Genomic DNA, 11786 nt, shown 5'->3' on the forward strand with positions numbered 1-11786 from the left:
TTTACGGTGTCAAACAATGTGTCAAAGTTGAGTACACATGTCAAAAGAACTCACAACTGTTTTTACTATGTTTACTCAGACAATATGGGCCTAATGCACCTATGCATCAGGAACTGACATGCTAGAAAATCAGTCTAGCTACCCTAAAATATATACACAATTATTTGTTAGGTTGCTGTAAGATAAGATAAGATAAGATAAGATAAGATAAGATAAGATAAGATAAGATAAGATAAGATAACCTTTATTAGTCCCACACGTGGGAAATTTGTTTTGTCACAGCAGGAAGTGGACAGTGCAAAAGTTATGAAGCAAAAATTAGAATAAAATAAAATAAGAATAAATACAGTACACAACTGTACAGAATAGAATAAAATAAAATACTATATACAGTAGAATAAAATAGAATAAAAAACTTGCATGCTATAACTACTCCAGTCACTTTTTACTCCAGTCACTTCTAAAACTTCTAACCATTTGCAAAACATGTCAACCATCATAATAAAAATAATAATGGATTGCATTTATATAGCGCTTTTCGAGACCCTCAAAGCGCTTTACAATTCCACTATTCATTCACTCTGACATTCACACACTGGTGGAGGCAAGCTACAGTCGTAGCAACAGCTGCCCTGCGGCAGACTGACAGAAGCGAGGCTTCAAACCACATTTTCCTTTAAGTTCAGTGAAGTTTACTTAAAGATCATTAAAACCTTATCTGAACATGGACTTAACCATCCTGTAGAGGTTTAATACCTGTACATGAACTGTTAATCCCACAAGTCACAGTAAAAAGCCATGGACAAAAACATCATGACAAAACTCGTGGAAAACACAGAATGCATTGTTTCATGTTACATTGTTTCATGTTAAACCTGGAATCCCTCCTCTTGACACATGGACACTCCCATGAGTCAACTCATCAGAACTAGGCTCCTTTCTTAAAGAAAAGGGGTAGTTAGATCATTGCCAATGCAACATCAGGACGTCTCCTCCGGAGTAGCTCTGTAACCCTGCAATAAAAGATGTCAGTGTGTTTTGCATATTAAGTTTGCTTAACACCTGGCTCTGCCAGGAGCCTGCATACACACCATCATTGCCTGGAAAACAAGATCTGGAAGGTAAATCAAACTTCACACCTGCAAAAAATTGTAGATCATAAGAGTAATGAAGTTTACAGTAGGGGTGGGCGATATAAACGATATACGATAGAAACGATATAGATTTGGCCAACGATAGAGATTTTGAGTATATCGCGATAGCGCATGTTGATGATGTCATCAAGCTGCGCCTGTTTTGGTAGAAAGTATCACAGCGGCTACAACCATTATCATCAGTAAATTATGTTCTCCTGACTGAAGTTTGGCCCGTGTATAGCATCCTGCTATGCAATTGCATTTGTCCCTGACCACCAGAATCCCTCACGTTAACTTTTATCGAGTGGAAAAAAAGTTGACGTTCATCCTCCAGCTTCACTGTGCTAATGTTATGCTAACATAGCTGTGTCGCTAGCAATCACGTAGCACAACATTATATACCAGGTAGTCCAACTTCGGTAACCCTGCAAACGCCACTGCTGTTTAGTTTTCTGTCTTCACTTATGTTGGAAGTGGTAGCAGAGCTGTACGTTTTAATTAGTTTCAAAAATCTCTGTCAGAACATGGTATGAAATGTTTAGGTATAAACTAGCGAGCGAACTTCCTGTTAACTTCTAACTCTGTTAAATTTAATAAATTCGGTTTTCATGGATGCATGGATGTTAAACTTAATTGTTACACCCGATAAAGCAGCAACGCTGATGATTTAATTAAAGATGAAAGAATTTAGACTGTTTTTAACTCTCAGTGTTCGTTTGACTTTGGGACCTGAAGGGGATGGAGTTTTGGACCCAGATTACTCCTCACTACGGCAGCCGTAATGCTCTGACAATCCATCAAGCAGTCCATCAGCAGGCTTACCAAAGTTGTACTAAAACATTTTTTAACAGATTTCTGCACGCCAAAATCGGTTCAAGGTCAGTGAGCACAACCAGAATTCATACATAAGGCACACTCTCGATTTTTGAGAAAATTAAAGGATTTTAAGTGTGCCTTATAGTTTGGAAAATACGTTATACAGAAGAAAAGAATATATCGTGATATATATCGTTATCACACATGCTTCAAATTATATCGCGATATGAATTTCAGGCCATATCACCCAGCCCTAGTTTACAGCATCAAATACAAGTATCATGTGCAAGTTTTCTCAAATCATTAATCCACAATTATTGCCATAATTTGCCCCAGACATGGACCATCCCATGTGTTATTCAACATTACTGTCACCGGTGACTTTCTTTAAGCAATGTCACTCACACTTTTCATCACTATGAGCTCAACAGTAATCAGATAAGGAGCCCAACACTACAAATGTCACACAATCACTGCACTTCTACTCTAACATCACTTGTCTGTCTGTGCTGAATCCTTCACAAGCACTCTTAGAGAGAAACAAACATTAGCAAAACATATGAAGCATCCTGGAGATTTTTCCTGGATCAACAGATTCCAGAGGTGCTGCAAAAAGGTCCTAAAGTTAACACTCTGCTGTAAAAGAAGTAATGCTGGTTTCAAACACAGTATGTTTGACACTGTATTCACATTTTCTCCAACATTTTCTCAACAACACAGTGTAATTACATAACCAACATATAACCTGTAATCACAGTTGCCTTTACACATAAACCCAGTAATCCTGTGAGAGAAAAAAAATGAACCTATTGTATGTCCTATAAATCAGATCACATGATTAACCCTCTGCTGTAGAAAAGAGAATGTTAATGTTAGCGCTGCGCAGGTGTATACACAATCCTCACAGTGACCTCTGCATTTGGCAATACTAGGTCATAAATAACACTCCGCTGGTAAATTCACAGACACAGAAAGTGGCATTTAAAAGGTTAAATCAACACGCTCCCGGGGATGTTGCTGTCATCTTTCCACTCCTTTAAAAACAGAGAAACACGCATAGATGCATCCAGCCTGTCATCATTTTGTGAGTGTGGTCGTCTACACTCCTTTCGGGGAACTCTCTGGCGAAGTGACCCTCTCCCCCTCATAGGGCTTTGGAGTTGACGTCACTGGAGGTGGGCCACGCCCCCTTTCCGCCATGACAGTAGGCTAGACACAGGATACAGCTTCAGCTATGGTTCGTACGTGTTGTGTTATCAGTTGCAACGTTTGATCACACGATCGTGAAGGCAAGAAGCTGGATAATGGGCTCTCTTTTCATCGTTTTTCAACCTGGAGGCAACGTGAGGGATCCCATGTATCCGATATTACTAAACAAAGACGTCAGGCTTGCATTGCAGCGGTGAGACGAGCGGATCGAGTTCTGTGCAATCCCCAGCTTTTTGTTGGTTTGGTCTCCGCATCTTCTTTCCGGTGAGTTCTAAATTAATTCATATCACTATTAAAATGCTTTTAGTGTTATTTTCAATGTGCTGAGGTCATAGATAATGAGATAAAACATGCTAATGTGTGACGCTGCAGAACCACGTCATGTCATCATGTCGACTGAGTAGCTTATGATTTAGCGTTATTGCAGGCAAAGCAGCATATGAAATGGATGTAACAAATCCAGACTGGGCACCAACACTGCTCATGGGCCTCTAAAAACATACTAAATTGCTCTCATTGTACACTAATCCGCACATAACTTCCAGATGAATCACACACCTGTCATGTGCGTTACTTGCTCTTCGAGTGAATCAACAAATGGCAAAATAAAAAGCAGAACAACAACAACGCTGTTTCTTTAGAGAGTCTTGGTTTACATGTGTCTTATATCATATCTTATATTCAGTTGTTACCTTACACGGCTAAATAAAACACGACATCGGTTTCAGTTATGTACTGATGTAGATGGACATTAGAGGGTTCTTTCAAAGAAAAAACTCAGGTAAATTTTATCTTATACATTATGCTTTGTGTGTTCTTCAATATATTTCTATGCAAAACAAGAGATTTTTTAATACACAGCAGTATATTCATAGTTGAAACCAGATAGTACATACACACTTTTTACTGTTAAACATCAATTTAAATGTTTTCGTTTTAGGTAAATAAATATTGAAATATCTTTTGAATTAGTTAAATGTCAGAATAAAGAGAGAGAGAGCTGTCTATTTTAATCACCTTCATCAAATTTAGGAGTACATACACACTAAGTTTATTGTTAATTAATAAGAAAACTCCAGACGATTCCATTCTGAGCTGAAGAAGCTTCTGATTGGTTAGTAGAGTCCATGTGAGTAAATTGGTGGCACACCTGTGGATGCATATAAGGCAAAACACAGAGCCTGTTTCTGTGACAGGGGAAAATCAAGAGATGTCAACCAAAACACCAGGAAAAGAATTGTGGAGCTCCATAAGTGTGGCTCAATTTTGAATACAGTTTGGTGCCATTTATAATTAAGAAATACAGAAAGTTTCTCTCTTTACTCTAAAATTTAACAAATATGTTTTTTTTATATTTATCAGTCTAAAAAAATTGTGTGATTTGAGGTTTTACACTTAAAAAAGTGTTTGTGTTTTTATCTGAAGAGTGTGTAAATATCTGGTTTCAACTGTATATTTGATGATGTTGGTGTTTGGCTTGATTGTCAGCACAAAGAGGGAGAGAGAGGAACAGAGAAGAGAGAGAGAGGGAGAGAGAGAGGAACAGAGAAGAGAGAGAGGGAGAGAGAGAGGAACAGAGAGGGGGAGAGAGGAACAGAGAGGGAGAGAGAGGGAGAGAGAGGAACAGAGAGGGGGAGAGAGGGAGAGAGAGGGAGAGAGAGGAACAGAGAGGAACAGAGAGGGAGAGAGAGGAACAGAGAGGAACAGAGAGGGAGAGAGAGGGAGAGAGAGGAACAGAGAGAGAGAGAGAGAGGAGCAGAGAGGGAGAGAGAGGACAGAACAGAGACAGCAGGTGAGACACACATGCTAGTCAAATGGTTGATTCTGGTTCTGTCTTGGTTAAGTTCTAAGTAGTCCTGATTCTGAACTGTTGTAGTCCTGTTTTAATTCCAGATCAGTTCTGGGTCTGGTTGAATTGGGGTTTAGTCCTCGTGTCTTGATACAGCCCTGATTTGCTCTCCCTTGCTGCTTAATTAAAGAACTTGTTTAAGGTGTCCTGCATATATGATATATTTTTTTGTTACCCACCCCCCCACCCAAAAAACTAATCCCACATACATACTACCCTTTAGGGCTAAGCCCCGGGTGTATAAAATGTCTGCCTCCAATGTCACATGCATATGAAACAACACTTTCTGACTTCTCTACTCCATCTGTGAGTCCTGTTGAATATTTATGGGCCGACTGTGGCTCAGGACGTTGAGCCGGTTGGCTAATAATTGAAAGAAAATGTTAACTGAAAAAACATTAAGCTGCTCTCTGAGGCATCCGTCAGAGTGTGAATGTTGCACTGAAAACACTCGGGTGTGGATAAAAATGCTTGTGTGAATGAGTATCAGACAGAGATCTACAAAGTAAAACAGGAAGTTCCCAGACAGAAAACAAAATCAGAATAAAACTAGAACATGAGAAAGTTAATCAAAACAAAACCACTGAGTCTGCAGACTCAGGACCATGACAGTATCTGTGTTTTAGTGCAGATATGGTTCATCAGCATTTGCTTTGGGCTTTAACTAACATTTACTCAGCCACAGGTATATGTACCAGGTGCCTACATGGGGTGGAAGGGATGACAGCTTACTCAGTGTCCTCCCGTCCCTGTCTACCTCCATTGGGTTAACCCTTGTATGGTGTTCGTATTTTTGTTACTCAGCCAGTGTTCATGGGTCTGGGGGACCCGCTAGAGTTTTGGCTTTCCAATTAACACTATCAAACAATTTTATGTTAAATTACTCAACAGATGTCCCAATTACGAGCCATGTGAACAGCAAACATGGTTAATTTTTTCCTTTTACCTTTGTTCGATCACATTTATGAATTAATGTGCTTCTCGTTTTTTGTCAATAAAATGTTATAAAAAAAATAAAATCAGTTCTAATCAAGTGTACATATCCTTATACCATATTTTGCAGGTTTTGATGGTATATACTGCCTAAAGGGGCAACGGCCTCTAAATGGCATGGGTCTCACAGACCCGAACACCATACAAGGGTTAAGAGGGCATCAGTGACATCAGGGATATCTGACAGACTCAGATATCGTCTTGATGCATTCTCAATCATCCAGGAAAGTAAATCTCCAAAAGTTGAATCTGTTCATCTGGACGTAGCGTTTTGTGGGAGAAACGTTTCGTCACTGATCCAAGTTGGATGAGTGACGAAACGTTTCTCCCACAAAACGCTACGTCCAGATGAACAGATTCAACTTTTGGAGAGACTCAGATATCCCTCCGATCCTGAACCGTGAAGCATGTTTCTGTTTTATCTGGCAGTTTCTTGACTTGCAGGGAATCCAAATGATGGCAATGCAAAGTTCTCCATCGTCTCTGTTAATAAAGATTTGCATTCATGAATTTTGTCATGTACAGAGGTTCAGTTTTTATTTATTCATTTATTTTTTGGTACAAACTTTCTATGATTGAACAATTTCTGCATCTGCACCTGTAATAACCAGTGCTAGCGTTATTACACAACAAATGCAATGTATTACACTAGGGCTGCCACAAACGATTATTTTGATAGTCGACTAGTCACCGATTATTCTTGCGATTAGTCGACTAATCGGATCATGCATCCATTGGACGTAAAACGTACAGATTATTGCAGCAGCATGCATCTGCTCTTATATAACTATCATTAGCTTACAGCTTTAAGTGTTTAAGGTATGTGAAACTAAAAATAAAGACAAGATGATAGTTTATTAAACTTTTAATGAAATTTCAAGTTTGAAGCAAACCAAAAAAATATAACAATAGCATTTTGTGCTCAGTCCTCACAACTATACTTAACATACAACAACTATAACTTTGGGACTACATAGTCAGTATAGCAATCTACACGAGATTATTGTTCATAGCCAGGAAAGTTAGCTTTTCTACATGTTCTGCAGAAAGGCTTGCTCTCTTTTGAGAGCAGATGTTCCCTGCTGTGGAGAAGATCCACTCTGATGGGGTGGAGGTTGCAGGAATGCACAGAAAAGATTTAGCTAGCTTTGATAGTGTGGGGAAACGTCCCTCATTTTCGCTCCACCATTTAAGAGGATCATCCTTTTTAGAAACTGTGGCTTCTTTAAAGTACAGCTGAACTTCACTTCTCACAACTTGGACATCTTGGTCCTCCTTAGATGCTGCTTCCTCATTGTCACCCTGACTGTCTGTGTCAGACTCAAGGAGGTTGTCCAGAGCAGTCTTTTCAGTTCTACCTGAACCATTGTCTGTCTGCACTTTTGCATGCTCATGTGTCCCAGCATTTGCTTCTTTGACAGCAAGCACTTCAACAGTCCCCTGCACTCTGATGACATCTTCAGGAGCCAAAAACTTCAACTTTCTGTATCTGGGGTCCAAGGCAGCTGCGAGAATAACAGGGTTTTCTTTGTCTGCTGAGAAAGTGCATATACTCCCCCATCTCTGTTTTATGCCTTTTTCTGCACTGGCAATGAAAGATTTTCCTGAGCTTGTCTCCAGTTGGCTTTGGTGTACAGCCCGTGTCAGCCCTTTGACCACCTGTGGAAGACCTGAAACTGTTGTGTACTGCTGTCCACTAAGGTAAACAGTAGCAGTCTCAAAAGGTGCCAAACCTTGCTTCAGTTCTTCAAGTAGCGCCCACTGGTCTGGCTTCAAGTCGAAATAGTGTTTCCCCCTTGGCGTTACCTCGGGATCTGAAAGGGTGGCAGTGAGAGGGCAGCGCTGTTCGAGGAGTCTCTCTATCATGTGGAATGTACTATTCCATCTTGTACTGACATCTTGGATCAGTGTATTTTTCTTCACATTCATTTGCTCCTGTTTCATTTTTAGTCTTGTACTAGCCAGCTCGCTTCTCTTAAAGTGCTCCACTAGCTGCCTAGCAGCACCTAGTGCTCTGCTTATGGTGGTGTCTTTGAGAGCAGTATTGACTATGAGCTGGAGTGTGTGTCCAGCACAGCGGATAGAGGCCCATCCATGTTTTTCTTCAAGCAGTCGCATTGCTGCCACCATATTGGAACCACTGTCATGTACTACTGCTTTTATTTTGGCAGGCAAGATCTCAAACTTTGTTAGCACCTCTTCCATCCATGTCACTATATTGGCACCAGTATGCCTCTCCTCAAGAGGCATGGTATCAAGGATGAAGCTCTTCATCTTCCAATCTTCACTCAGGAAATGGCAAGACACACCCAGGTAGGCTTCTGTTGCACGACTGGTCCAGACATCAGCAGTCAGGGTGAAGAAACCTTTGACACCACCAAGAGTCTGCTTTACCTAAAGATATGAGATGATTTGGAACAATAGTAAGCATTAGGGAAATATATTACAGTATATTTTTTTTCAGTTACATCAAATCCAGTTACGTATGTTAAACAACAAACATTCAACATATCAGTAAAAGACAAAACAAAAAAAACCAAAACAACTTTCCATTACATGCTTTAACCAAGATTAATTTATTGGTTGCTCAGTCAGCAAGCTCTTAATATTATTTCATCATGAAATGTATTAAATTCTAATACAAATTGCTATTTTGTGTTTGTGGTGTGAGAGAGTGGAGAGAAAGAGAGACCAACCTTCTCAAAGGTAGCATCATATTTCTTTTCCATCAATTTGGTGAAGTGGGATCGGCCTGGTAGATAGTTATCATGGTAATCTGGGTTGAACTGCTTGATCATCTCTTTGAAACCTTGATCATCAACCATAGACCGGGGTCTCATGTCCGTCACCAACATGTTTAAGATTGATTCAGTCAGGACATCTGCTTGCCGAGGTGTACACGTTGGTGGCTTGGTGACAAAGTCGTCCATTGAAGACGAACGTATTTTTTTAGCAGTCCTGAAACACAACGTTAACAGCTATTAATATGAGCAATAATAAGTAGTGCTCTCAGCGTTAATCTCGTCAATACGACGTTAATGCGGCAAATCCCCGTTAGCTCGATAACACGGTGCGAGGGCTGCACGGCACTGACTAACGGGGATTTGCCGCGTTAATGCGGTTATGGCGTTAACATCATATTAACGAGATTAACGCTGACAGCACAAATAATTAGCAGCTTGCTGTTTACGATAATGTTAGCAGCTAACTAGCCAATTAGCTTACCGAGGCGACTGTACCACTTCGTCGTTGGATGCCACAACGTGCTTCCTTTTTAGATGCTCGTGCATCGCCGTTGTACTGCCATGGAAGGCAAGTTCCATTTTGCAGATTTTGCATTGGACATTCTTTTCTTTTGTTTGGTCAAAATGCTCCCAGACTTTCGAGTTCCGTTGCCGAGTAGCCATGATAACGGAGACTGCTTCTTCTTCTTCGTCCTTGGCGTTTATCCTTGTACACGCAGTGCTGCCATCTTCTGTTTCAGTCCGTTATTACACTCTTAAATCCTACTTGTATTCCTGCACCTTTCAGGATTTTACGGCATTTAAACGATGCGTCGACTATTAAATTAGGCGTCGACGATTTTGATAGTCGACGTAATCGTGACTAGTCGACTAATCGTGGCAGCCCTATATTACACATTACTCTTTACTTTCCTTAAAAGTAATGCGGTACGTTAGTTAACTGAATTCTGAAGAAAGTAATTTGTTACAATACAGTACATTACTTTTTCATTAGTCTGTAAAAGAACCTGAAACACACTGTCTACTAACAACACAAGTTTTAGGCTACAGCGCCACACACCAAAACAAATCAACACCAACAGATACGATCTCTCTTTCAATGTTTAGGTATGACGGCACAAAGCAAAAATGAAAACCAGCACAGAGATTTCAAACTGCTCATCGCTGCTGTAGTCAGCTGTTAAATTTCAAGGTCTGGCTGCTGGTCTGGGGTGGGCATTCGCTCAGTTTTAACATAACTCTGGAATTAGTAAATGAAGTCATCACTACGGTGGCCCTGAAGTGAAAACCACAAAAACAAATCACAAAACGCACAACAAATTGAAAAGCGCAACAACAAATCACTTAACGCAAAAACAAATTGAAAAGCGCAAAAACAAATTCACTTAACGGAAAAACAAATCACAAAACGCACAACAAATTGAAAAGCGCAACAACAAATCACTTAACGCAAAAACAAATTGAAAAGCGCAAAAACAAAAACCAAACCGGAAGAGGTAGGTACCAATGCTGCAACAACAGGCATCACTGATTGGATGATGGATCCCGTAGCCTTTTGAACCGGAAGTTGTTCTGTACGGTAGTTTGGTGACTGCTCTACCAAGTTTTTTCCACAACTTGGACAAAACATGTTGGCTGTATCCCAATTCAGGGTCTGCAGCCTTAAAGCAGCCAATTCAAAGGCTGCTCGAAACGCGGCCCTCAAATTCGGCCTTCATTTCCATGAATTTTAAGGCTGTGGCAGTGTAGACTTCGTGGCCCAACATATCCCACAATTCATAGCGCGGCAGTCACTGTGGATAATTTTGCCGCAGACGGCAGAAGCGTAGCAGCCGAAGAGTAAACTGTTAAACGTAAGTACTGAATATGATGTCACTTTTTTATGTGCAAATGTTTAATAATGAGGAACATTAAAACATTACTGTTGGCCACATGTCGGCAAAGTTATTTGCCATTAGGGATGTTTGTACTTTCAGCGTTTACTTTGTTTTAAAGCATTTAAAATATAATAATACAATAGTTGACCTTAATCTTACAGAGAATGTGATGATTTTATGGATAATTAAAGTCAGTCATATATCCACAAACACAACAAGCTGAAAGTCAGTGATGCTGCTCGGTTTGCAGTCCTGAATATGACGGCACAAGCAGGATTCACTGCACTGTTAATGTTAGCTATGTTATATTGCTGCCTCTGTTCGGTGGTGTCGAGCCAAACGGACTTTAACGTGTGTTTGAACGAGCTGACGGTTCACTCGTTAAGCTGAAAGAAAGATGCTTTAATCACAGGAGTCACACATGTGTCCACTGGACCATCTGGAACTCTTCTTGTTTAGCACTCGTAATAACACAAACACTAAATCCTCCTTCTCTTGTGCTGTTTTGTAGCAGTGTGTACACCTGAGACTGTCACCTGTCTGTCTGTCCTGCACTCTCTCTCTGTTTCTTTCTCTCTGATTGTGGAATAAAAGTATGAACATGTATTTATAAGTTACACTTGTGTTTGAATCCTGCAGCTTATCACACATTTGATTTCCATGTGTGACAACTGCAAGTGTCCAGAGTGAGGACAGACTGAGGGACCCACTGCTGCACATCATCTGTGAGGCTTTGCACCCCTGATGATCCACCAGGACAAACTCAGCAGTGTGTGAGGAAGAGGAGGAGGAAGAGCCAGCAGCAGCTGACAGATGGAGAGAATAGACAGACTGTTCCCTGTTTGTGAAGGACTGCTAGGAAAGTTTAACATAACTAATTGTCTGTCCTGAATCATTATTAGGTAATGTTCAGATAATTTGATCATCCCAGTGTTTTCAGTGTGGGAGAAAGTACTCAGGGCCTTCAAGTTACACACTATGAAAGGCAGCAACAAGTTTAATATTCAGAAACCTAAAGTATGTATCAGCAGCAGAATGGAGCTAAAAATAAATGTTTGTTTCAGTTCTATGAAGCTTTGAGTATTTTGGATTAGTAGCACTGCTGTGTTTGTTGCATCATATTGCTGTAATTGTTTATATGCTTTATATATTCTGAGGTAAG

General features: G+C 40.2%; 1 protein-coding gene across 1 annotated transcript; it reads right to left on the reverse strand.

Annotated features, from left to right (window-relative positions):
- Positions 1 to 6993: 6993 nt before the first annotated feature.
- On the reverse strand, positions 6994 to 10030 carry LOC109196592 (zinc finger BED domain-containing protein 1-like). The gene is made up of 3 exons (XM_019350834.2): positions 9229 to 10030; positions 8700 to 8961; positions 6994 to 8397 (listed from the first exon to the last, which is right to left on the reverse strand). The coding sequence occupies exons 1-3, from the start codon at positions 9408 to 9410 to the stop codon at positions 6994 to 6996; spliced, it is 1848 nt and encodes a 615-aa protein (XP_019206379.1). The 5' UTR covers positions 9411 to 10030.
- Positions 10031 to 11786: the final 1756 nt, after the last annotated feature.

This window comes from Oreochromis niloticus, linkage group LG3 (assembly GCF_001858045.2).
Source record: "Oreochromis niloticus isolate F11D_XX linkage group LG3, O_niloticus_UMD_NMBU, whole genome shotgun sequence".
NCBI lineage: Eukaryota > Metazoa > Chordata > Actinopteri > Cichliformes > Cichlidae > Oreochromis > Oreochromis niloticus.